The 27,508-nt window shown below is 41.3% G+C and overlaps 2 protein-coding genes and 2 pseudogenes across 2 annotated transcripts; all 4 read left to right on the top strand.

The window, feature by feature from the left end:
• Positions 1-1,932: 1,932 nt before the first annotated feature.
• LOC147332063 (uncharacterized) lies at positions 1,933-4,801 on the top strand. The gene is made up of 4 exons (XM_086288471.1): positions 1,933-2,122; positions 3,434-3,550; positions 3,707-3,996; positions 4,106-4,801. Exons 1-4 carry the CDS (start codon positions 2,075-2,077, stop codon positions 4,290-4,292), a joined length of 642 nt encoding a protein of 213 aa, XP_086144597.1. The 5' UTR covers positions 1,933-2,074; the 3' UTR covers positions 4,293-4,801.
• Positions 4,802-4,829: 28 nt separating this feature from the next.
• LOC147332062 (WW domain-binding protein 11-like) lies at positions 4,830-9,068 on the top strand (annotated as a pseudogene).
• A 156-nt stretch (positions 9,069-9,224) lies between these two features.
• LOC147332061 (putative ATP-dependent RNA helicase DDX47) lies at positions 9,225-14,653 on the top strand (annotated as a pseudogene).
• Positions 14,654-24,622: 9,969 nt separating this feature from the next.
• Positions 24,623-27,493, top strand: LOC147332060 (uncharacterized). The gene is made up of 4 exons (XM_086288468.1): positions 24,623-24,812; positions 26,126-26,242; positions 26,399-26,688; positions 26,798-27,493. Exons 1-4 carry the CDS (start codon positions 24,765-24,767, stop codon positions 26,982-26,984), a joined length of 642 nt encoding a protein of 213 aa, XP_086144594.1. The 5' UTR covers positions 24,623-24,764; the 3' UTR covers positions 26,985-27,493.
• The last annotated feature ends 15 nt before the right edge of the window (positions 27,494-27,508 follow it).

Below are 27,508 nucleotides of genomic sequence, written 5' to 3'. Positions count from 1 at the left end.
GGCTGTGTTTATGGTTTTTCCAGCCTCCGGCCTGAACGTTTGTCTTCATGTGTTAGTTTTTCATGTTTTTGTCATTTCCTGTTTTAGTCTGTAGGTTCGGTTTTTTTCTGTCTTTTTCAAGCCTTTTTCCTGCTTTTGTTCCTCTCATTTTTGACTGAAAGCCCCATCGTCATTACTCTCACCTGTGTTTCATCGTATAATTAGGCCCGCCAATTTAATGCAGTTTCCTTGTATTAAAATATCTCTGGGATTAAATGTTAAGTTAAAGGTAGTAACTTTCTTTAAGCTGACAGAAAGAGTCTGACCCCTTTGAGATCAGGTACGCTGTATGTGACCCACAGTGTAGTATAAGTTTGACATCCCTGGTTTAGATCCAGTTTGTAGTCTGGATGGGAGGAGTCATTTATGGTGTTGTGAGCCTTCTTCGAGCTGTTATTCCAGGGTATGTTGAGAGTGGAGGAGAGCTGGGCATACAAGATGCCCAGCTCTCTGTGATGTGGACTCATAGAAGCTTAAAGATAGCACTAACAGCTGATTGTTGTACATGTAGGACCAAAGAAATTTCACAAACTAACAAACTAACTTGTTGCAACTGTTGCATCCTATCACACTATCACACTCAAATTCAGTGAGCTCTTAAGAACAACCCGTTCATTCACAAACAATATGTTATAAAGGCAGACTGCATGGCTTGGTACTACATTTTACACACCTATGGCCACAGGACTGAAAACATCTAAATTCAAAGATTTAAAGAGTTTGGCCTAATACTTTCTAACTAAATGGTGACACCGTCACATCTTTTGTAAACATCCAGCTCTTTCTTAGAATGAAGAGCAACCTGTTTATGACCACATGGTACAAGGAAATGTTGCCTCTTTTATACACTTACTGAAATCCACATTGCACATTCCAGTCATTGTTTCTCTCTTGTTATGTAATGCCATTCGATTTTTTTGTTTTTGTTTTTTAAACCATCTGGGTTCATGTTGCTTAAGCAAAAGTTATTTTAGTGATACAACAACAAAGCAGATACTGTATGCCATAAACAGTATAGAGTGAGAATGCATGTCAATGTTATTTAAAAAACACTACAAAAGGGTATGAATGTGTGTGTGAATGGGTGAATGAGGCATGTTTCATAAAGTGCTCTGAGTGTGCAAGTGGAGCAGAAAAGTGCTGTATAAAAACAGACATTTATGTATTATTATGTATTATATAATTGTCCCTTTTTGTTTTATTTAAAATCTTCTTTCAGATGTAACTGTTTTCTGTTTTCAAGACCGCAACAAAACGAATGTCAAAAACTGACCACAGGGTGATATATCAAACTAAAACGTCTTAAATCCATTTCTGAGGCTGGGACAGACAGTGCGTTGCATGTGGATTCATGAGCATGAGCCAGTAAAAATGTCACCACAGACTAAGGCACTGCAAACTGACAGAGCATAACAGAGATTTTTATACAGACACCTTTTGGAAAGAAGTTATTACTGCAACAGATCTCTCTAGCGATTGACTTTGGAGCTGTACATAGCTGGTTCCACGGTAAAAGGGTGACACCTATTGGTGAAAGTGGGTAGTGCAGCGGGTTCAGTACAGTGAGTAGAAAGAGAGAATTTGCTACTCTCCGGGCCATTTATAAAATAAGCACAACTTATGAAATCCAGTAGTTTTCAAATACAATGAGCTGCTGTGATATGCTGTGGCAAATAAACCCACTTTTGCTCTGTTTTGACGTATTTTCGTATGATCATTACGCACCACTTTGATGGAGTAATTATGTGGATGCCTAAATATTAAAAAAAGCCGCCATAACTGAGGTTGAACTGAGGGAAAAACTCACTAAAAACAATTATTACAGTGATTTTTAACAGTAGGTACAAAAATGCGTGATTTAAAATGACAGGTTGCGTGGTTGCTATGCGTCTCCAGGTTCTATTTGCATTGCATCTTTTGGTATAGTTCAGACAGATTTCACTCGGCGTGTTGTGCAAAGCTACAAGGGATTTCTGCAAAAGTAAGACAACTTTCTGCTCAAGACTTCTTGCAGCCTTACAAGTGTCCAACTCCCATGTCACGGAGGAAAGCGACCCAGCAACCATCATCCATCATGGAAAATGTGAGATTTTATGACCGTTTTCAATAAGTTTTGAATATTTACTCGACGGCCAGAAAGAGTTCACTTTGCAACAGGGCAACATGAAAATATAGACGACACAAATGTGGATAAAAAGCATTAAAAACGTGCCTGTGCACGTGGGAGTTATACCTGCATGTTAGACTGTTGCACTGTAGCTGTAAACGGGTAAACTGTGCATAAAGTCATTTATGCACAGTTATGTTACCTATAATAACGTTTTCTTTTGTGTGTATTAAATGATCTTGTGGCAGACATGTCACCAAAGATTGCAGCTGGGATAAAAATGTTCAGTTTTTGCTAATAAGTAGAGTATCTTACATCTCGAATTAACTCAAGTGCATAATGATCACCAGGCCTGTTTCTAGCTTTTTTTGGGGGGGGTGGGGGTGGGCTGTGCATGTTCCTGATTGGGGGCCTTTATTTTGTATTTAAAACTAAAATCAGGGAATAAAACAAGTAAACACTGAGACTTTATTCACTGTAGAAAAGCTAATCCCCAAAATGTTTATTTACAAATATGCAAGCCATGTTCTGCAGCATCATCTGAATTTTCAAATGTACACACACTGTCACATGTTTACAGGAGCCACATGTAACTGTGATCATCTTTAAAATCCTCAAAGCTTCTGCTTTTGGGCTTTTTTAACTAAAGTTTTAATCTCCTTCTTCATTGTGGCTTATGCTACAATTATTCACCTGACAAGACAGTCACCTCTGGGTAGAGGTCCCTCATTACACCACAGCCTAATGATGATCTTGAACTCATTACCCCCCACACACAAGGCAGGGCTCTCCTATTATTGCAGCTTGCTTTTCTTTATATCCTACACGTAATTTTAAACCATATAAGTGCCACACGTGACCAAGCTTAGCCAGTTACAAAGGTATTTTGTGCATCTGCATTGTTCAAAAACGGCAATAAGCAGCAATGATTGTAACAGAAATTAGAGTTTAATACAACATGGACTTTGGTGTTTGTTTAGCTTATGCAAATTATTATTTGACATGTCATTTGGGGGTATGCAGCAGTGAAGCTCTAACACGACGAGCCCATAAGTTGACACGTCTTTTATTACACTGACCTTGATGCATTGTCCTGGTTTTAGTTCTTATGATTTTATGTGAACATGTTGGATATTTTTTGTCGTTACAATCACTGTGGACAAGTTATTCAACCATGCGAGTGGTTTAAGTAGTTTATGGACATATGAAAGGGTTTGTTATTTTTTAAATATTTCATGAACTACTAACTGATGTCTGCATTACTGTCATTTTTGTGTATACCTGCAGCTTACTGTGCCTCACCTCAAAGACCATAATTATTGTAAGAGAAACACTGCATGCCAGGCCCGTGATGCAATGAAACCCAGAGCCAGCAGGAAACAACCGTGCTGCAGCAAGGACCAGGTTGGATGTGTAAAATTTCAGGAACAGAATCATTTGAGGGTTTTGAAGTTTGGACTTCATTGTGGTTCATCAAATTTAGATTTTTGTCTTGTTTGAAAAAAATGAGGTCGCTATTAACTACTGACATTCCCTTGTGTGCTTCTGACCTTTCCCCAGGTTGTTAATTCAACCCAGAGGCCCCGGCGCCGTGACAGAACAGTCAGTCAGCCCCGGAAAAGGAAGCGAAGCCCAGCATCCAGTTCTTCCCGACCTCCAAAGACCTCAGTGCCTCCCTCTGCAATCTCCCATGATGACCTGCCAGTGTCAAAAAAATTGCCCCCCAGACCCGAGCCATGCAGTACCAACCACCAGCCAACCAGCTCCAGTGACAGCACTTTAAAAATCTACAACTTCTCAGTGGAAGATTATCAGCGAGTCTACCATGAGGTGGTAGATAGCATGCTGACGTACGTTTGTCTCCAAATGTCCTGTCACTTTTTAAAATCACCAGCTCTAAAATGGTTACAGTATGGTTTTTGACCACATGCATCATTTTGATTGAATTTCTTCTTGCAGGTCCAAGCATGGCCGCAAACGTCCCTACAGTTTAGAGATGGGGAGAAGCATTAAAAAAAAGCTGTGGGAGAGACTGAATCGTCCTATGGTGGAGACATCAACCAGCGAGGACGGACTTGAAGAAATTGACATTGTGTATGGGCAAAAAGTCAAAATCCCACAATATGATTTTGACATTTCGAGTTAGCCAAATCCTCAACATCCACCGAGCAAAAGAGCAAAGGAGAGGTGAATGTAGAGCAGCAGGAGCACTGCTACAAAACATATAACATATAACCCATTTTTAAACTCTGTTTACTGCAGCCTATTTAACAATATAAGCAACTATATAAAAACATAAAAAGAGATCTAGACATAAAAAAAACACGCAAAAAGTGATTGGCATACGATCACTTTTTGGCACATCAGTGCAGCGAGGTTGTAATTGCTGCTTGTAACCATCAGGGGGCAGTATCGCTAGATTGCAGTCTTGGAACCTGTAACGAGAATCACCCTTCATTATCATTAGAGTTACATTGCGCCACACAATATGAATATGATAAAGTCCTAGTATATGTACAAATGCTATGAAGTGAAGTTTTAAATAATACCGTTCGCCCAGTTAGTTTTATTTTTCTTTCACTGCTCGCTTGTTTTGATGACGTCAAAATCGCCTTTCCGCTTTCATTCGCGGCAGTAAACATGGCGGACAGTTAGCGAAGCCACGGTGTGATATTCAATCCTGGGGGGTTTGGATTTCTCTTTCAGGACGTACGCAAAACGTGTTGCATTGCTTTTGGCACACGGAGGTGTGCGTGTGTGTAGGGCGTTGTGCCCTGTGAGTTTTTACTGAACAAAAGGTACAGTGAATTTTTCCCTCCTGTGCTGCTTTCGTTGCTAACGCGGGCCTAGCTATAAGTGCAAGCTAACGTTAGCCGCTAACCTGCCAGGCAAATGCTTTTGACCGGCATGATTTAACATATGTATGTATGTGTTACAAATGTTTGATTGGCTCTGTGGTGTTTATCAGCTCATTCAATAGTTTAATTGTGCAAAGAGCTTAGATAGTTTGACTCGTGCGTTGATTGTCAACTTTCTTATCTTCTTTGCTAATAATAGCTAACAGTAAAATTCTTTAAGGCGTGTATTGTAGATAGTTTGGTTAAACTGCCTTGATATCGAAGTTAGAATTAACAAAAAGGAGGCTGCAATTTGTCAAAAATGAATTCAAACATTGTTTAAAGTCTCAGTGATTCATAAATATGAGCTAAAAGTGTTATTTTTAGGTTGTGACAAAATCCGACTTATTCTTGAACGTACCACAAAATAACAACGTAAGGTTTCCTTTACAAGTCACTTCTCTTCTGTTTTGCTGTATTACATGGCAGCGTGAAGGAGACCTACCGTCACAATGGGGCGACGTTCAACCTCCTCCACCAAGAGTGGGAAGTTTATGAATCCCACCGACCAGGCCAGTAAGTGCTGATAACAAACTGACGCTAATTCAATCATGAATTGATCTGCTGGATATTGCTCAGTTGCTGATTAGATATAAAAATGGTCATTTCTTCCCCCCCTTCTACAGGAAAGGAGGCCAGAAAAAGGGAGTTAAAAAAGGTTAGAACCATTCACTTAAAAAAAAAAAGATATTTCTAAATATGCAATACAGGATAACAATACTGTGATAATATGATGGTAACATCGTTTTCATTTGGAAATATTAGAACAAGAAGCAGAGGATGATGGTGAGAGCAGCAGTCCTGAAGATGAAGGATCCCAGACAGATCATCAGAGACATGGAGAAGCTGGATGAGATGGGTGAGATGACAGGGCAGAGTTTATGCAATTTAGATGTTAGAGATATATTTAGTTGTAACTATTTAGTTGTATGTTTGCCACTTGTAGAGGACCTGAGCTTGTGGAACACATGTATCAGTAGATTAATGCTATATATAATTAGTGTGTGTATTTAAGTATTTCAGGCCTTTAGGTAACAGCAGAAAATCACAGTCAAAATCTGAATTCTACAATTAATTTGCTGCTTTTCTAATGAAAATAATTACTTTGTTTCTGAACAGAGTTCAACCCAGTTCAGCAGCCGTTGCTGAATGAGAAGGTGTTGCGGGACAAGAGGAAGAAGTTGCGTGAGACATTTGAGCGCATTGTTCGTCTGTACGAAAGAGAGAATCCTGAAACCTACAAAGAGCTACGCAAACTTGAACTGGACTATGAGACTAAAAGAGGGCAGCTGTCTCTTTATTTTGACTCAGTCAAGGTGTGTTGGAAACTACATGACAGTTTTGGGGGGCGGGGTTCCTCAGTTTATAATAATTCTTGCATAAATTGATGCAGGAATGAGAGGTATATTGTATGCACATTGTCCTCTTCTTGTTACACTATTTCTCCTTTGAACAGAGCCTTCCATTCCTGGATTTGAAAAGGACTCTGCAATGGATTTGGGGAGAGATCGGGACAGCGGGAGTGAGAGCGACAGAGATCAGGACGATATTGATGACGACAGCGACTCTGAAGACATCAGTGAAGAAGAGAGAGATGAAGGGGGAGATGGTGAACAGAGAATGCGCTTGGACAGGCAGGACGATGAGAGAGAACGAGAAGAAGATAGAGACAGAAGTGAAAGACATGGTGGTGAGTGTTTCTGACTGCTTCAACACATTTAAGCCTCAACTCACGTCTTTGTTGCCTTTATTTATCTCTTGATCTTATAACTGTTTCTATTCTGTTGTATTCCTGAATTTGTTATTATTTAACTACTGCAGGTCGTAGCGTACGTTTCGCAGATATGCCTGCAGAGGCACCCCGTGAAGGAAAAAGGAAGAAGAAGAGGGTTGTGAAGAAGACCAAGGCCATTACACCTCTGCAAGCCATGATGTTAAGGATGGCAGGTACTGTTAGTGCTAAGCACTTACTAAGCTAGTGCTCCTCACAGTGTCTTTTCTTTGTATGATGATATGCTATGCCATTTTTATTTGTTCATTTTTTGTCTTCAGGTCAGTCAGTTCCTGACGAGGAGGAAGAAGAAGAGGTAGAGGAAGAATACACAGATGAATCAGACAGCTCTGACATCGAGGACAGAGGCCCTCCAGGGGACAACCAGTCCCATCTCATGGCCAATCAGCGACTACCCCCTCCAGCTGGGACCACGGGACAGCAAGGGCCTCCACACATGCAAGGGCCACCGATGACAGGACCTCCACCACTTGGTCCACCTCCGGCACCACCAATGAGGCCTCCTGGTCCACCATCTGGCCCACCTCCTGGCCCCCCACCAGGTTCGCATTCTGATTAGCTAAAAGATTGATTGCTTCAACTCTGAAGTCATACTAGAATAATTTCCTGTGCCTGTTCTGTGGGGGTCTTCTACTTCTCTAAGTGTGAGTGCTCTGCATCGTTTTTTCAAAGAGATCTTCTGTTATCTTCAGGTGCTCCTCCGTTCTTGAGGCCTCCTGGCATGCCTGCAGGAATGAGGGCTCCAATGCCTCGGCTTCTGCCTCCTGGGCCTCCACCAGGTCGACCACCTGGTCCTCCACCAGGCCCCCCTCCTGGCCTTCCACCAGGCCCTCCACCACGTGGTCCACCTCCCAGATTACCACCCCCAGCACCACCAGGTAGGCACGTGTGTGGAGGCAATCTAAAGATATAAAATAGTGAGAACTTCTGTTGAATGCATTTCTCATTTATGTTTTTTTTTCTCCTTGTAGGTATCCCGCCTCCTCCCCCAAGAGCTGGAGGGCCTCCGCGTCCTCTTGCACCACCTCTGTCTCTCTTCCCTCCACCTCTCAATTCCAATGTGCTGAGTGCTCCTCCAAACATTGTTCAGCGACAAAAAGGCTCAGGATCCAGCCAGGACGGTTTACAGACCAACCTGCAACCCCCTGCCATGCCCATGCGACCTGGTGTCATGCAGATGCCCCCTCCGCCTGGGACAGCTGCTGCCTCCACAGGCACCAATCCGGGCAGCAATCCCCCCAGCCATCACCACCCTCCCACCATCGAAAAACGCGCAAACATCACCTCTGTCGCAGCTGCAGGAGGCAACCTGGCAGCAGGTGCCGGTGCAGGCGGGGCTACCATCTCTGCCAAACCTCAAATTATCAATCCCAAGGCAGAGGTGACCCGCTTTGTGCCCACAGCGCTGAGGGTGCGTAGGGACAAGGTTGGAACAATGCCAGGAGCAGCACCTGGGCCCATGGAGAAAGCAGGGGGTTCTGTTGGAGGAAGGAGGGGAGATGAAGGTGTGGGAGGAGGCCAGTGGCAGAAACAGCACAGCACAGCAACAGCTCCTATGGGCGTGGCCAATCCATCACAGATGGGTGCTGTGTCTCAGCCCAACATGAAGACTAAAGACCAGGTGTATGAAGCCTTTATGAGGGAGATGGAGGGACTCCTCTAAGACTCGGGAGCGTACTGCCGATAATGATGATCAGTGTGGCAAGCTGAACAACAGCAGTGTGTTTGTTTTGTGTTTTCTGTGCAGAGTTATAGAGGTAGCCGTCTTCAAACTTTCAGCTAGAATCAGTTTGTCTGTCACCTACCAGTGAAAGGCCACTACACCCTCAGCTTTGTTCTCTACAGGCTCATATTCATTTGATCTGGGTTAGATTTTTGTTGCATCAACAAGAATGTGCATTTCAAAAAGAGTAAGAAATCTGTTTATTTTACTGGGTAACTTGCATAGTCAATTCAAGAGAAGAACACTATGCTCTGCACAGAAGTGCTTTTTCACATCCAGCATATTGTTTTGTTTTTTTTGTCTTGTTTTTTAACTCTGAAATTGTTTTTCTTCCAACCACCTGTTTGCAACTTGACCTTAGAAGCAATCTTGTATTACTTTTTTCTGTTTTTTTTATTGCAGATCTCCTAACATAAAAATAGTTATAGAATGTTTTCCAACCACTGACAACAGTAAAAGTGTAAAACTGTTTGATCTTCAGCCAAATAAAAACTCAAAAAACTGGTTTAATCTTGTTTCAGTGTGAATCAATCCGCGACAGAAATTCCCATGTCGTATTTTTAGCCAATCACTGGCGTTTTCGGTCGTAAACACAAACTTCCATCATCCACTGCGGCTTAAGCTCGAACTCGTTTCCGCATCTGCGCAGTGCGGAACTGACGACACGTTGGGGCGAAAAGCATGGCGGACGAGGAGAGCGTGAAGCCAAACACATACGAAACACGAAATTTCGAGCAGCGATGAAGGAAGCGATCACGGTGATGGCGGAGAAAACGACGAGACGGTGAAGAGCTTCAAGGATCTGGTAGGTTTGCTTCAGCGAGTGAAGGAAAAGAGTCAGGCACATTAACACGGAGAGACCACTGCTGTTCGAGTTAGCTACAACTCCGCTGTGTTATGTAAACCTCATTTTATCCTTTTAAATATGAATGGGATATGTCTGTGAGACATATACGGCGCTAGTACACAATTACGATCGTGTTACAAAGATTTCTACCTTTTGTCTGCTTCCGACAGGGTGTTACTGATGTCCTATGCGAGGCTTGTGATCAGCTGGGATGGAAGAGCCCCACGAAGATCCAGATAGAAGCTATACCGGTGGCTCTGCAAGGTGAGAAATCACGCTTACCTCTTTCTGCCAGTTTTACTCAAGTAACAGTACATGATCACACGGAACAACCATACGCACATTTTTGGACATCAGGAAAAATACAACCCTTCTGGAATAAAATTCTTTTCGCTCTGCGGGAAATATTTAGTTATGTAATTCCAACGATTGTTTCAGATCCTCTACTTGGATCATCTTAGAGGCCATTTGCGTCCATGCTGTTTAAGTCCCCTAAGGTTTTAAACAATGAGCTGTAGACAATGGGTGGTTGTTGTTGAGGAGATCCTTGTGATGGACAAACTCGCATACAGACAGAAAAAGAAAGAAGAAAACTTTCTACAAGACTGGGACAAATGTTTATTATACAAAGTGAAGAAAGGACATGAATAAATTGAATTATTAAAAGAGGCAGATTTACTCCGACACTACCAGCCCCTGAATGTTCAAATATTCATGAACTTGTTTTTATATGTTTTTGTATGGCTACTTTTCAGCTTTGTTTTGGCATTAGCATAGCCACCATTTGTGCATCATTGTACTAGACCATCAAAAAAACAAGTTGAAGTAACAATGACAGCAAATATCCTGTTAATCAGAGATGATGGGCTAAATGCATGGCCCAGGGATTTGAAATCTGAAATCTCAGCAGAGGATTGGAAATCAGTTTGTGCTCAAATTCATACCGTGATTACACACCTCATATCTGTACGTGTAACATATGAAACTTCTCCATATTTCTCTGTGAATCATTACGATTTAACATGGACTGAAGCTAAAGGAGCAGCGCTTCAGTCTGAATCTCAGGACTTGTTTAAATCTCTAAAGGTTAAAGTGCGTAACATTTCTTGTCTCCTTGTGACCTGCAGGGAAGGATGTTATTGGCCTGGCGGAGACTGGTTCAGGAAAGACCGGTGCCTTCGCTCTGCCTATCCTCCAGTCGCTGCTGGCCTCCCCCCAGAGGCTTCACACACTTGTTCTCACCCCCACTAGAGAGTTGGCATTTCAGATCTCTGAGCAGTTTGAGGCCCTGGGCTCCAGTATCGGCGTTAAGTGCGGTACGTGTCCTTGAAAGGTGAGGCGGCTTGCAGTAGTGCGGGAGGCTCTGTGCTCTAAATCCGTCTGTCTTCCGTTGCAGCCGTGATAGTTGGTGGAATCGACATGATGTCCCAGTCCCTGGTGTTAGCGAAAAAGCCTCACATCGTTATTGGTAAGACTTTACCTTTAAGAGCGTTGCATATTTTTCACACTTCACACGTCTGCTTATGTTCACCCACTGTTGTAATGTTTGTATCCTTTATAAACTGATTTTGATGATATACTTTTAAGTAAAAAAATCGTTTTGTTTTTTTCCAGCCACGCCCGGTCGTTTGATCGATCACCTCGAGAACACAAAGGGCTTCTCTCTACGAGCGCTGAAGTTCCTGGTCATGGATGAAGCAGACAGAATCCTCAACATGGACTTCGAAACTGAGGTCAGTAGCTTCCTATTGGTAGGAGACTCACTATAGCACCTCAGCCACATCCTCCTCAGTGTGCTGTTAAATGGCAGGCTCAAAGGTTATTGATGAAAGCATTTTAAAGTGAATGTGACAACCTTTATGGCAGTTTAAATCCAAAAAGTGAAATTTACCTAAACTTCGCATTACTGGCCGTAAGCTGGTAAAAACCCAAGTTGACGTATATTTTTTTGGTTGACAGTGGAGCATTTTGAAAGATTACAAATAGCTGATAGGCTGAGCTTTAAATTAAAAACCTGCTGGCTACGGGCTCCACACCTCCAACGCCTCAGGCTAGATTTGCGCCTGTGACGTGTCCATTTGTGAAGCTCTTTGCCTATAAACAGAGAAGGTTTTCGAGAATTTAACCTGTACAAATTTCAAGAAGCATGTAGCTGATGTAAACTGTCATTTTTATACCTATTATTATTTATTTTTTTACCAGGTGGATAAAATCTTGAAGGTGATCCCAAGAGAAAGACGCACTTTCTTGTTCTCGGCTACCATGACCAAAAAGGTATCTTTGTGTTCTTCTCTCTTTGTCGACTCTAGATGACGGAGAATGTTAGTCGCGTTTCTTTTAGCCGTCCTTGTCCTGCACATTATGGGGGACAGTAATAAGCAGCTGCCAGAGTAGCCTTTGCCTGACCTTCTGTCATATGTTTACAGGTCCAGAAACTAGAGAGAGCAGCTTTGAAAGATCCTGTGAAGTGCGCGGTGTCTACGAAATACTCCACAGTAGACAAACTGCAGCAGTACTACATCTTTATACCATCTAAGTACAAGGTAGGGTGCACACGTGTACATGTGCTGACCATGTGCTGACAGTTGTGTTTGTGACCTGCTGAAGCTGTTTTATATTCAGTAAGTTTAGCTCTTGGTTTTGCCAACAGGACTGCTACCTGGTTTCCATCCTGAACGAGCTGGCCGGGAACTCCTTTATTATTTTCTGCAGCACGTGTAACACAGCCCAGCGGGTGGCGCTGTTGTTGAGGAACCTCGGCATCACTGCTATCCCTCTACATGGGCAGATGAGTCAGGTAAAGCTTCAGAGACTCGGTTGAGTATAAGGATTTAACCTGAGATGTTAGCATTCATTATAGTGCCTGCTGCTCTGTCAGCATTACCTACGCATACTATAAAACCCTGTAAACAGTTTGGTTTATGATCACACTTGCAACACATGCTAAAGTCATGCTTAATTAACTTTACATGCAAGTTAGTGTACTTTTTGTACCATTTGGAAACATCTGGAAGTCATTGTCATGGTCTGCAGTTTACCATAAGCAGTCTACAATCAAATCTACATTCAAATCAGGCTGCAGTTCACTTAAATGTTTGAATAGAGCTCTTTGCACCATCTAAGATGCTGTTTTTGTAGACCAAGAAAAATTTCTTTCACTCATGAATGAAAGTGAATGTTGACCAGCTTTGGTCCCGTTTGGCTGGATGTCAGCCCTCTTTCTGGTTTTGTGGCATTACAGCAAATGTGACCTAATGTATGATATGAGTTGTGTGTAAATATGCACACAGACATTTATCAAATGGAGTTTTTAAGGAAGTGAAAGTTTTCCCTTTTTCTTTCTGGTGGATACTGTGATGTGATCTGGATCTTCCTTCCTTCGCCGTGCAGAATAAACGTCTTGGAGCTCTGAACAAGTTCAAGTCCAAGTCTCGGTCGGTGCTGCTGGCGACTGACGTGGCATCCAGAGGACTGGATATTCCTCATGTCGACTGCGTCATCAACTATGACATTCCCACTCACTCTAAGGTACCGAGGCGCTGATAATCATGTTGGTGGTGCGTTTGATGATTTATTTCACTTCACCGATGAGCTGATCTGTGGATGTGTTTGATCCTACAGGACTATATTCACAGGGTTGGCCGAACAGCCAGAGCAGGACGATCTGGAAAATCCATCACTTTCGTCACTCAGTAAGAAGGGCCTTTTTATTGTCACCAGTCATTCCATATACAATAACATCTCTGCTTTGTTTCCACTTATTGCCATTTTTATACCATTTTGACATGGTTGAGTAAGTTGTGCAATACTGTGGTTTGGAGAGGAAGGTCACTGCAGCAAGTAAATGTGTCTGGTGTCCATATAACCATAGGTATGATGTGGAGCTTTTCCAGCGAATTGAAAGCTTGATTGGGAAGAAACTTCCAGCCTTTCCAACCCAAGAGGAGGAAGTGATGATGCTGGTGGAGAGGGTGAGCGAGGCCCAGAGATTTGCCAAAATAGTAAGTCATCCTGTCTTTATTGTGTCTTTTCTCTGTATTTGTCAGGTATAGCCTAAAATTTGAAGAAGAAAAAAACATGCTGTGTGAAAACAATGGTGCATAAACCCGTCTGAGCCTGCCTGGCCAATGCATCAGTATTTAGTGGTATGTTTCTACATGAGGTGATTTGAGCTTTGTGACACAGTGTGTTATCCTCTTGAAATCAGCCATCAGAAGATGGATACAGCGTGGTCATAAACAGATGGACATGATCAGACAGGCTGTGGTGTATGAACAGTAAACAGTTGGTGCTAAGGATCCCAAAGTGTGCTGGAAAAATATCCCCAAAACCATTACACCACCAGCAACCTGAGCTGTTGATAAAATGTCGTTTATGCCAACTGTTACCATCCTATCCAATTGTGGCAGCAGAAATCAACACTCATCACACAAGGCAACATTTTTCCAATCTTCTGTTGTCCTTCTGTTTCATGAGACCATGCAGCTTCTAGCTTCAGTTCCTTGTTTTTAGCTGACCAGAGCAGCACTCTGTGTGGTCTTCTGCTGCCGCAGGTCATCTGCTTCAAGTTTCGAAGCAGATGACCAGAGAACTGACCACACTGGATATTTGCATTAACAGGCAGGTGTAGGTGGTAAAGTTGTTGGGGAGTGTAATGATTTAAATGTAACCATATATTTAAAAGAGCAATGACTGCAAGCATAAACTAAAAGTTACGAACAAATGTTTGAAACTTGGCTAAACCTTGGCTAATTTCTTCAAAAATACATATTTAGAAATGTTTGATTTTTTAAAATTAAACTTGTTCCATCTTGACCTAAAATGCCTGTATATAGAATATAGTCAGCTATTAGTGTAGATGAACATTAAGAAAACGTTTGTGTTCCCCAGGAAATGAAGGAGCAAGGCGACAAAAGGAAAAGGCCTAAAAGAGGGGACGGAGACGATGATGACACGGAACAGGCGACCGGCGTGAGGAAGAAGGTTAAAGGAGGAGGAGGAGGAGGAGGAGGAGGGAAGAAGCGTGGCGGAGGAGCCTGGAGGGGCGGACGCTGAAGAGCCCCAACATTAACAGACTGTACAGAACTATGACATACAACGCCTTTACCGTCTTTTGAAACTTTCATTGTTATGACACGTTTTCCACTGCTTCCTTAGTAAAGTGAATGACTATTTAATTACAGAAAACACATGTTTTTCTCGCCCCTGGTGACATGTTTCCATTTGTAATAAAACTCAAGAAGTCGCACGATTGTGTGAGCTGGTGCCGCTGCTGATGTTGCTTTCAGACACAAGAGGGAGCTGTTTCAGTCAAAAGCCACGTTATGTTTTATTAAGAAGTACTTAACCCTTCTTGTTTTCTAGCTTTTTTGTTTAGAAAACATGTGAGGTATTAGACAACAATAACAATGCGTGGCAAATTGAGGCGGTTTTATAATGCATGCAAGCAGCAGTTGCAATAGTTATTATGTTTTGGGTTTTTTTTATGCTTGTCAGTGGTTTGCAGCAAATTGGGGGGTTGGTTTGTTCCAGCCAATAGTGGAGAAGGGCAGAGAAAGACCGCAAAGCGAGAGCCCAATCGCTTCTAGGCTGCATGTAGTGGGTGTGCAGTGCCTAGATATTTGTGGGATAGATCTTAAAAGGTATCCACCGCAGCATAATGCCCGACAGTGTATTCATTATTGCTGCCTTCATTAATGCCATTGAGGGGATTCTGACAGGCGTGAAGGCACGCACATAAAAATTTATTAGCGGCTGAATCCTGACAAGAGTGCGACAGTGTGGCGTATTGATCTGCGCGATCACTTTCTAGTGCGCACAGTCCACCGTAGGCGGGAGCAGCGGTGGTCAAGCCTGCTCTCTTTAGGAGGGGCCCCAGTGTGGAGGCAGCACTGTGCACTGTGGTGCATACCGAAGCCCAGATACATGCCTGCATTTCTCTTGTGGCTAGCAGCTGTATAGTTGCGTTCAGGGTCGAATCAGGGGGAGCTTTGTGAACAGGTTCTGACTGCTGCAGGTAAGTTTGCTCGCGCCAGCCGCGAGGGCGAAGAACGATGGGGCGCGTGGTGATTATTACGGCGTCAGTGAGTGAGCAGCCTCCGGGATAGGGGATGGAGGTCGCTCTGGAAACTTACTTTGGCTGTAGTCTTTATTTGAGTAGCGGGGTTCAAAATCCACCGCTCGGCGTCATAAGCGCTCTGGTTGACCTCGAGGACTCTTTCTCTTTTTTCTCTCACCATAGAAACGTGTTAATTGGTAACACCTGAACTCTTAATACGTAACAGAAAAAGTGCAGACTGTGGTAAGCTAGCTTTATGACTCTTTCTTTTGGCTCATGACAATAATTTTCCAGCAAGTACCAGTCCACAGGAGGGGTCTCCAATAACCATGGGGGAACCACAGAGAACACTACTGCAGGACATATTTTAAGTTCATACACCTGACACTCCTTAGCCCACTGATTCCCCACCTTTCCAAAATGAGCCTTCTGACTTCTTCCATACTCCCAGCATTCCAAAAGTACCTCCTTTGTGGGATGTGCGTCACCATGACCACCAAGATGAACCCAGTAATTCACCGACACTTGCTTCCTCCTAAGATTTAGGGGCATTTCTCCCATCTCCACCTGTAGGGCACCGACTGGAGACGTCTTAAAAGCTCCACAGCATACTCTAAGGGCTTTCAATTGCAGAACATCCAAACGTCTCAACACAGAAGGAGCTGCTGAACCATATGCCACACACCCATAATCAAAGACCGACCTAATTAATGCCTGGTAAAGTCTTTTCAAAGCAGAAGAGCTCGCTCCCCAACCCCTCCCAGCTACACACCTCATAACATTAATAACTTTGTTGCATTTGGTTTCAATCCGATCAATATGCTCCCACCATGTCAGTCTCGAATCAAACACAACACCTAAGTACTTAAAAGAGCTCACTTTCCCAATTACCTTGTCATACAGTGTCAATGTGAAAGTCTCACTCACTTTTCTTTTGGTAAAGAACATCACTTTTGTTTTTTCCACCGAAAACCTGAATCCCCAGTCAAATCCCCACTCAACCACCATATTCACAGCCTCCTGAACCTTGCCCACTAGGTGCTCAATATTTCTTCCTTTTTTCCATAACACACCATCATCAGCGAACAAAGACCTCCCAATTCCCTCAGGAACATCAGAAAAAACATCATTGATCATTATAACAAAAAGCAGGGGACTAATCGCACTGCCCTGTGGCGTTCCATTCTCAACCATGCACTGATTAGAAATTGTAGACCCAATTTGCACTTGGATCTTCCTACCAGATAAAAAGTCTTGGACCCAATTGAATGTCCTGCCACCAATACCCAACTTATGCAACTTGATTAAAAGCCCATCCCTCCACAACATATCATATGCCTTTTCTATGTCAAAAAACACTACCAAAACAGACTCTTTATTGGCCTGCGCTTTCCTAATGTAGAGAGTTGAGAATAGCTCTCTAGTAGAATCTGGTATCAGAAATAAACTGGGGAAAACAGCCCCCCCCCCAAAGGTTTTTGTTGTGATTGTATTTTTGTACCTGTCATTTAAAATGCTATCCTACATCCAGCCGCTAGAGGGCGCATTACGCGCAGTGGTATCGAGTAGCGTTTTGGGGCACAGAGGAAGAATAAACCTTCCTGTTGTGAAACTGACATCAACTCAACCTGTGTCCCTTTTTCTATTCTTTATCACAGGTTAGTAAATGCATTTAAATGAATGTATACTGCAGACCTTACAAACGGACGATGTTGTTTATGTGGGTAATGAGCGCAACTCGCTAAAGAAATGGATTCGTTCTGAGTTGTGTCTGAATTGTGGGTTAAGGCTGCAGGCTAAATGATGCTAATGCTAGCGGACTTGGCTAATGTGGAATACTGAGTGTGTGTGTGGGGGAGCTAATCTGACCTGTGAGAGACTTCTGGACTGTGAACTAGTAATGTATTATGCACTCTGATAAATGGGTTTTATACTATGTTTTATTCTTCTGGTTGATGTTGTGGTTTAATACAAAGACATTTATAAAGTGTTATAAGGAAACTGTTTGATCAATGCTGACTGCATAGTAGTAGTGAACGCTGTTAAAGGAGCATTGCACTCTATATAGTTGTAGGTTGTATAAGAACAGTGAATATTAGGGGTGCAACGATACACAAAATTCACGGTTCGGTTCGATACTTTGGTGTCACGGTTCAATATTTTTTCGATACAAAAAAAATGTTCATGCCTTTTTAATTTGTCATTTATTAAAATTATAAATATATATTTTAACTCAAAAGTACAGTTTTTAAATTTAACCCTAACCCTTGTGCGTGTTTTTTATTTTGACAGCGAATGCGCACCTGCGGACCACTTATGTGCAGCCCCGGTTATATAGCTCGTCATATTGCAGCCACAGAAATTATTTTGTCCATGAAACCATAAAGCTGCACTTTCTTTTTGCCTTATAGTCTGATTTGTCATAACTTCTCCGTTTTGTGGTAAGCTTTTCTTTGGCTGTCACTTCTTCACCCTGACCTGTCTTATTTGGCTCAGCAGAACTAAAATATATATCCTGCCGCTTTTACACGCTCACTCACATAAGCTCAGCGATTCTCTGCGCGATCAACCTCTCACATGTTTAAGCTTGCTGCGGGAGATTTCACTTGTCATGTTTGCATAGTAAGCTAACGATTGATAAGACGATGTCAGAGGAATTGGTGCACAAATTATCATCACTCACGGATCAGTGCTGTCGCTCTCTATACACAGTTCGCACGATTGCAAAGTGAAAGCAAAAAAACAAGCGCAAATTCAAACGCGATTTCAATATGTCACATATTGACAGTGGCTCACCGATGCCAATGACATAATTACCCAGCTACATTTCTGAAAGAATGCAAAAGCATTGACATATATTTTCCCTTCCTACAATAGCCCGACGGGCAGGGAAGAGATAGATTTTGGTAGCCCGACTGAAAAAATCGCTAGCCCCGGGACGTCGGGCTAGCGATATTGCGAGCCCTGTATCTGATTGAGGAATCACTCATCTTTGGAAAAGAGAGTTTATTACAGAGAAATGTCTCTTTCCAAAATAAAAGCTATACTATCCACTTCTTCTGGGCTATATTCTCAGCAGCATATTAAACAGCTGTCTAAATGACTCGGCTAAAGTTAGTAGCATGCTTGCTTGTTTTTGTCTGCTTCCACTTGTCTTTGCACTAGGATGATGTCGGCGTAAATGTGCAGTCATATTCGTTGTGTTCCCACTAGTGCTTTCAGGTTAATCTCGTTGAAATGACCTTAACGCCACAACACGGCAAATCTCCGTTAACGAGCTACCGCCGATCGCCCCGTGCATGGGGCTAGACGGCCAACACGTTAACGAGCTAACTGCGCTAACACACTAGTTCCCACCCATGTAATTGAGCATTGCATGGCACATCCAACATACTGTTTTACTTTAGTCCATGACTCGCTTACCTTCAGGGTCATACGTCACATGAAAACCAAAATAATTCCAAACGCCAGATCTAAATGAGGGTGGCGGAGGTCCATGTTGCAAGGAGAGCTTAACTTCTGTCTCGCTAGCTTGCCCTGCGCTCTTCCTTCTGATGATGCTGTCTGTGTTGAGCGCTCAGTGGATCTGCGCTCGACAGTGCAGCCTAGGCGGAGTAGTCGAACGCAGATTCACTGAGCGCTCAACACAGACAGCATCGTCAGAAGGAAAGTTGATAAAATAAATTACAAATGTTGTATTGTTCGATACATATGCGTACCAAACCGAAAGCACTGTATCGAACGGTTCAATATCGATACGAATATCGTTGCACCCCTAGTGAATATGTTTGTTTTATGTCAAAGACATTATTTTCTTGTAAAGAGTAAAATAGCTATATTTTAAAAAACAGAAGTTACATTGTCAGTACAGTGGAAATACATTTCACATAAATAATTTAGTGCTGAACAAGAATTAAAATGTTTAAAAATGAGTTAATTTTATGATGTTTGTAAATGTAGTTAAAAATGAAGTACAGAGTACACTATTGTGTTTTGTTTATCTTTGTAAAACAAATGTGTTTATTGTGATACATTGTGGATCTGATATTATCAATGGATTTAAGCAACATTTTGTTTATGTTTTGTCAAAGTTGTATTGAGAGATTTATACAGTCTCTAGCTCAGGGAACTGTGGCCATGTATGGTAAACCGGACTGAAGCATAAGGCCATTTCTTTGCAGTTAGTATGGTGATATCTGAAGCTGTTCTAAGCTGTTGTGAAGAATAAACCTTCCTGTTGTGAAACTGACATCAGCTCAACGTGTGTCCCTTTTTCTATTCTTTATCACAGCACCACACATTGTTGAACAGGAAACCAGTTGCCCCTCTGGTCATCATCTTAGGGAGGCAACACAAGCAACGTGCCGTTATCGATCACATCCACCCCACTAAAAAGCTGAGGATCTGCAGTTTCTGCTACAAGAATATTAATGAAGAGAAGTTTCGCGACAGGGGAGACAGCGCCGGGAAAAGCAGCTCAGAGGAGGAAGAGTTTTGTCCTTCTGAGGAAAATGAGAAAGTGGAGGAAGGAGAGATAGGGATCTATTCTCCCAGCAACTGGCTGGACACCAAAAACGGGACTTGGGAACGACTGAGCATTTATGATTACCCAAAGTCAATACCATCACAGTAGCCAATAAACTGCAACAAAGACGCTTTTGAATGGATTCAGATTACACAAAGTTGATTTTCTTACATGAAGTTACATAAATGTAAAGATAAATGTGACGACGTATTATTTGTTTGTGTCTATTTGTGTTTTAATCTTAGGCTGTACACGCAACAATTTGCACTGTAAATAACAAATCAGGAGTGAGTCGAAAAAATCATTTTAAAAAGACAAGAATATATCATCTTTGTACATATTCAGTGCCATTAACCATGCTAGTTAAATGAATAATGCTCCATCTGCCTGTCACTTTGCTGCTGGAACAGCTGAATTTCACAATAAAGGATATTTCTATTCCAAAAAGCACTGTCTTCTCCCTGTGCATGTGACTCTGAATGCACGTTTCTTTGTTTGAATGCATGTAAAGTATTTGCATCCAGTATCTGCTCTTTTGCTGCTCCTTAACCTCAACAATAAAGTGCAGATAATCAATTTGTGAGAGATGTTATTACAACACTGAAATCTCATCATTTAGTAATAAGTCCTCTGTTTAGCCCTCAGAGTCTTATTGGAGCATATTACAGTGTTTTCTTGTACTTCTGTGACTTTTTGGGGTTTTTATTGTGCAAGTCAAGGTCAGTGAAGTAACCGTATATAGTTCCTCACCCACTTAGGGTATACATTTTTCCAATAAGCATGTATATAAAAACCATTCGGGAAAACACACAGAACCTTTACAGCACCATTGATTTATCATCATTTTTCTTCTCACTGGCATTTTTCATAAATATAACATACAAACATACATATCAAACTGTAGCACGTCCTAGTGTTACAGTACTTGATGACGCTGCTCTAATAATGCGGTAATAACAGAATGTGGCTAAACATTTACACTTCTTTTCAAAGATTTAAGTTCATTCTAGTTAACTCTCTGAATCGAGCACATCCTAATACAGTAGACAGCTCCAAAACAAAAGCGAGTACATTTTTGAGTCAGTCAGCCAGTTTTGAAAGAACAGTAAATCGACTGAAAGCAAAATACTGATGTAGAAATTGTAACTATGTAACAAGAAGTAGACAAATTGCCTTCTAACTAGTGGTGGTTTCGTCAGAAATTTACTGACGTTACTTTACTGACTGCTTATTTTCAAAAGTAGTTAGTTACTCAGTTACTTAGTTACTTTTTAAAAACATGATACACAACCTGAATAGGCAATAAAGCAATAGACCTTTCAGCCCAATTCTACTTTTTCTGCATAATCCATCATACAAAATGTAATCAAATAAAAAAGTCTCTTTTCAAAACTTGTTTTATTAGTTTTAATCTTTTAACTTTGTGCACATTGCATCAAGCAAAAATTAAATTATATGCAACAGTCTTTGACAATTAAACCTATTTTCTGCATATTCCAGAATATAAAATAAGATATATTTTTTTCTGTTTACACTCACTCTTTCAAATAGATGCAAGTAAAACACTCCCTTACTTTACTCATTACTTGAAAAAAGTAATCGGATTACAATGATACATTACTTGTAATGTGTTACTGCCCATCTCTGATGATGACAAGTGTGTGAGTAGCTAAGGCCAAAAACACCCAGTTTCCTGAATTCTTGAAGAACGCTGAAGTTTGAAATACTTCAGGCTGATCGAGCTGATGCAGTGATCTCACTGCATTATCTGCCACATAACCTGATCTTTGCTGATTGACTGGAAGAAATTCACCTGGTTCTACGAAATCACAGTGAGTCATAACGAGGTCAATGTTGATGTCCATTTAAGTTACCAAAAATGGCTCCTTGTGCAGTGAAGGGTTTATTAGACTGAGAGGCAAACTGCTTCTCGCTCAGTCACGTGGAATGGTTTCCACAGAACCCATTTAATATCAGCACTAGTACTGATATACTGGTCAACACAGAGCATGAAGTACAAATAAATACTTGTTGGTTTAAGAAAAAATACATGAATCCCTTTTGAGAAGTTTAATAGAAGTACAGCCACAAAGACTAGAACACCTAGTGTTCAAAAGTAAAATTACCATATTGTCGGGATGCTTGGGGCTTCCCATGCTTTAATTACAATATGATCAGACACATAGAGCTATTTGTCTGTTTGTATATCTGTCAGCGAATTTCCTGAAAGTGGGTGAAGAGGTGGAGCATGAGGAAATGAAGATCTTGGTACAGATTCAGACTGCTTATTTGAAATATGAAAAATATGCCACTGGCTTTGGCAGATGATGTGCTGCTTTAACTGTTGAAAGTTTATCCCCTCACCTGTCAGTATCTTGGATATATTTGGCATTCTTTTAATTATTATCATTATTATTATTATGTATAGCAGATATGATAATGTTGGGGAGTAATATTAATTGCTCTTTGAGGTTGACTGATTTATGTGACCATCCTGTGAGAGAAGATGTGTTTTTCTACCCTTCTGCTACCAGCCTGAAGGCCTGTCTGTCTGTCTGCGAGCCAACAATGATTAAATGATAAATGGTAAATGGACTGATTCTTATATAGCGCTTTTCTACTCAAAGCACTCTGTCATGTCATAACATGTCATAGTTTCAGGTTTCTGCAGTGTATTTGTTCTGTTTGATCCTTGTTACATTGGCTGTGTTTATGGTTTTTCCAGCCTCCGGCCTGAACGTTTGTCTTCATGTGTTAGTTTTTCATGTTTTTGTCATTTCCTGTTTTAGTCTGTAGGTTCGGTTTTTTTCTGTCTTTTTCAAGCCTTTTTCCTGCTTTTGTTCCTCTCATTTTTGACTGAAAGCCCCATCGTCATTACTCTCACCTGTGTTTCATCGTATAATTAGGCCCGCCAATTTAATGCAGTTTCCTTGTATTAAAATATCTCTGGGATTAAATGTTAAGTTAAAGGTAGTAACTTTCTTTAAGCTGACAGAAAGAGTCTGACCCCTTTGAGATCAGGTACGCTGTATGTGACCCACAGTGTAGTATAAGTTTGACATCCCTGGTTTAGATCCAGTTTGTAGTCTGGATGGGAGGAGTCATTTATGGTGTTGTGAGCCTTCTTCGAGCTGTTATTCCAGGGTATGTTGAGAGTGGAGGAGAGCTGGGCATACAAGATGCCCAGCTCTCTGTGATGTGGACTCATAGAAGCTTAAAGATAGCACTAACAGCTGATTGTTGTACATGTAGGACCAAAGAAATTTCACAAACTAACAAACTAACTTGTTGCAACTGTTGCATCCTATCACACTATCACACTCAAATTCAGTGAGCTCTTAAGAACAACCCGTTCATTCACAAACAATATGTTATAAAGGCAGACTGCATGGCTTGGTACTACATTTTACACACCTATGGCCACAGGACTGAAAACATCTAAATTCAAAGATTTAAAGAGTTTGGCCTAATACTTTCTAACTAAATGGTGACACCGTCACATCTTTTGTAAACATCCAGCTCTTTCTTAGAATGAAGAGCAACCTGTTTATGACCACATGGTACAAGGAAATGTTGCCTCTTTTATACACTTACTGAAATCCACATTGCACATTCCAGTCATTGTTTCTCTCTTGTTATGTAATGCCATTCGATTTTTTTGTTTTTGTTTTTTAAACCATCTGGGTTCATGTTGCTTAAGCAAAAGTTATTTTAGTGATACAACAACAAAGCAGATACTGTATGCCATAAACAGTATAGAGTGAGAATGCATGTCAATGTTATTTAAAAAACACTACAAAAGGGTATGAATGTGTGTGTGAATGGGTGAATGAGGCATGTTTCATAAAGTGCTCTGAGTGTGCAAGTGGAGCAGAAAAGTGCTGTATAAAAACAGACATTTATGTATTATTATGTATTATATAATTGTCCCTTTTTGTTTTATTTAAAATCTTCTTTCAGATGTAACTGTTTTCTGTTTTCAAGACCGCAACAAAACGAATGTCAAAAACTGACCACAGGGTGATATATCAAACTAAAACGTCTTAAATCCATTTCTGAGGCTGGGACAGACAGTGCGTTGCATGTGGATTCATGAGCATGAGCCAGTAAAAATGTCACCACAGACTAAGGCACTGCAAACTGACAGAGCATAACAGAGATTTTTATACAGACACCTTTTGGAAAGAAGTTATTACTGCAACAGATCTCTCTAGCGATTGACTTTGGAGCTGTACATAGCTGGTTCCACGGTAAAAGGGTGACACCTATTGGTGAAAGTGGGTAGTGCAGCGGGTTCAGTACAGTGAGTAGAAAGAGAGAATTTGCTACTCTCCGGGCCATTTATAAAATAAGCACAACTTATGAAATCCAGTAGTTTTCAAATACAATGAGCTGCTGTGATATGCTGTGGCAAATAAACCCACTTTTGCTCTGTTTTGACGTATTTTCGTATGATCATTACGCACCACTTTGATGGAGTAATTATGTGGATGCCTAAATATTAAAAAAAGCCGCCATAACTGAGGTTGAACTGAGGGAAAAACTCACTAAAAACAATTATTACAGTGATTTTTAACAGTAGGTACAAAAATGCGTGATTTAAAATGACAGGTTGCGTGGTTGCTATGCGTCTCCAGGTTCTATTTGCATTGCATCTTTTGGTATAGTTCAGACAGATTTCACTCGGCGTGTTGTGCAAAGCTACAAGGGATTTCTGCAAAAGTAAGACAACTTTCTGCTCAAGACTTCTTGCAGCCTTACAAGTGTCCAACTCCCATGTCACGGAGGAAAGCGACCCAGCAACCATCATCCATCATGGAAAATGTGAGATTTTATGACCGTTTTCAATAAGTTTTGAATATTTACTCGACGGCCAGAAAGAGTTCACTTTGCAACAGGGCAACATGAAAATATAGACGACACAAATGTGGATAAAAAGCATTAAAAACGTGCCTGTGCACGTGGGAGTTATACCTGCATGTTAGACTGTTGCACTGTAGCTGTAAACGGGTAAACTGTGCATAAAGTCATTTATGCACAGTTATGTTACCTATAATAACGTTTTCTTTTGTGTGTATTAAATGATCTTGTGGCAGACATGTCACCAAAGATTGCAGCTGGGATAAAAATGTTCAGTTTTTGCTAATAAGTAGAGTATCTTACATCTCGAATTAACTCAAGTGCATAATGATCACCAGGCCTGTTTCTAGCTTTTTTTGGGGGGGGGGTGGGGGTGGGCTGTGCATGTTCCTGATTGGGGGCCTTTATTTTGTATTTAAAACTAAAATCAGGGAATAAAACAAGTAAACACTGAGACTTTATTCACTGTAGAAAAGCTAATCCCCAAAATGTTTATTTACAAATATGCAAGCCATGTTCTGCAGCATCATCTGAATTTTCAAATGTACACACACTGTCACATGTTTACAGGAGCCACATGTAACTGTGATCATCTTTAAAATCCTCAAAGCTTCTGCTTTTGGGCTTTTTAAACTAAAGTTTTAATCTCCTTCTTCATTGTGGCTTATGCTACAATTATTCACCTGACAAGACAGTCACCTCTGGGTAGAGGTCCCTCATTACACCACAGCCTAATGATGATCTTGAACTCATTACCCCCCACACACAAGGCAGGGCTCTCCTATTATTGCAGCTTGCTTTTCTTTATATCCTACACGTAATTTTAAACCATATAAGTGCCACACGTGACCAAGCTTAGCCAGTTACAAAGGTATTTTGTGCATCTGCATTGTTCAAAAACGGCAATAAGCAGCAATGATTATAACAGAAATTAGAGTTTAATACAACATGGACTTTGGTGTTTGTTTAGCTTATGCAAATTATTATTTGACATGTCATTTGGGGGTATGCAGCAGTGAAGCTCTAACACGACGAGCCCATAAGTTGACACGTCTTTTATTACACTGACCTTGATGCATTGTCCTGGTTTTAGTTCTTATGATTTTATGTGAACATGTTGGATATTTTTTGTCGTTACAATCACTGTGGACAAGTTATTCAACCATGCGAGTGGTTTAAGTAGTTTATGGACATATGAAAGGGTTTGTTATTTTTTAAATATTTCATGAACTACTAACTGATGTCTGCATTACTGTCATTTTTGTGTATACCTGCAGCTTACTGTGCCTCACCTCAAAGACCATAATTATTGTAAGAGAAACACTGCATGCCAGGCCCGTGATGCAATGAAACCCAGAGCCAGCAGGAAACAACCGTGCTGCAGCAAGGACCAGGTTGGATGTGTAAAATTTCAGGAACAGAATCATTTGAGGGTTTTGAAGTTTGGACTTCATTGTGGTTCATCAAATTTAGATTTTTGTCTTGTTTGAAAAAAATGAGGTCGCTATTAACTACTGACATTCCCTTGTGTGCTTCTGACCTTTCCCCAGGTTGTTAATTCAACCCAGAGGCCCCGGCGCCGTGACAGAACAGTCAGTCAGCCCCGGAAAAGGAAGCGAAGCCCAGCATCCAGTTCTTCCCGACCTCCAAAGACCTCAGTGCCTCCCTCTGCAATCTCCCATGATGACCTGCCAGTGTCAAAAAAATTGCCCCCCAGACCCGAGCCATGCAGTACCAACCACCAGCCAACCAGCTCCAGTGACAGCACTTTAAAAATCTACAACTTCTCAGTGGAAGATTATCAGCGAGTCTACCATGAGGTGGTAGATAGCATGCTGACGTACGTTTGTCTCCAAATGTCCTGTCACTTTTTAAAATCACCAGCTCTAAAATGGTTACAGTATGGTTTTTGACCACATGCATCATTTTGATTGAATTTCTTCTTGCAGGTCCAAGCATGGCCGCAAACGTCCCTACAGTTTAGAGATGGGGAGAAGCATTAAAAAAAAGCTGTGGGAGAGACTGAATCGTCCTATGGTGGAGACATCAACCAGCGAGGACGGACTTGAAGAAATTGACATTGTGTATGGGCAAAAAGTCAAAATCCCACAATATGATTTTGACATTTCGAGTTAGCCAAATCCTCAACATCCACCGAGCAAAAGAGCAAAGGAGAGGTGAATGTAGAGCAGCAGGAGCACTGCTACAAAACATATAACATATAACCCATTTTTAAACTCTGTTTACTGCAGCCTATTTAACAATATAAGCAACTATATAAAAACATAAAAAGAGATCTAGACATAAAAAAAACACGCAAAAAGTGATTGGCATACGATCACTTTTTGGCACATCAGTGCAGCGAGGTTGTAATTGCTGCTTGTAACCATCAGGGGGCAGTATCGCTAGATTGCAGTCTTGGAACCTGTAACGAGAATCACCCTTCATTATCATTAGAGTTACATTGCGCCACACAATATGAATATGATAAAGTCCTAGTATATGTACAAATGCTATGAAGTGAAGTTTTAAATAATACCGTTCGCCCAGTTAGTTTTATTTTTCTTTCACTGCTCGCTTGTTTTGATGACGTCAAAATCGCCTTTCCGCTTTCATTCGCGGCAGTAAACATGGCGGACAGTTAGCGAAGCCACGGTGTG

The sequence above is a fragment of the Aulonocara sp. 'chitande type north' Nkhata Bay genome, linkage group LG4 (genome assembly GCF_057382095.1).
Source record: "Aulonocara sp. 'chitande type north' Nkhata Bay isolate Kocher_YH1m ecotype deep benthic linkage group LG4, A_spYH_male_GT1.1, whole genome shotgun sequence".
NCBI classification, from domain to species: Eukaryota; Metazoa; Chordata; class Actinopteri; order Cichliformes; family Cichlidae; genus Aulonocara; species Aulonocara sp. 'chitande type north' Nkhata Bay.
The sequence above is the reverse complement of the archived record's forward strand: the minus strand, read 5'-3'. Positions and strand labels throughout refer to the sequence as shown.

What these genes read in the sequence shown, in the direction of transcription:
- LOC147332060 (XM_086288468.1), top strand. Translation starts at nt 24,765, where the DNA reads ATGTCACGGAGGAAAGCGACCCAGCAACCATCATCCATCATGGAAAAT. An exon ending in CATCATCCATCATGGAAAAT is followed by an intron (nt 24,813 to 26,125) that starts GTGAGATTTTAT and finishes GTATACCTGCAG; the next exon opens with CTTACTGTGCCTCACCTCAA. An exon ending in GTGGTAGATAGCATGCTGAC is followed by an intron (nt 26,689 to 26,797) that starts GTACGTTTGTCT and finishes TTCTTCTTGCAG; the next exon opens with GTCCAAGCATGGCCGCAAAC.
- LOC147332063 (XM_086288471.1), top strand. Translation starts at nt 2,075, where the DNA reads ATGTCACGGAGGAAAGCGACCCAGCAACCATCATCCATCATGGAAAAT. An exon ending in CATCATCCATCATGGAAAAT is followed by an intron (nt 2,123 to 3,433) that starts GTGAGATTTTAT and finishes GTATACCTGCAG; the next exon opens with CTTACTGTGCCTCACCTCAA. An exon ending in GTGGTAGATAGCATGCTGAC is followed by an intron (nt 3,997 to 4,105) that starts GTACGTTTGTCT and finishes TTCTTCTTGCAG; the next exon opens with GTCCAAGCATGGCCGCAAAC.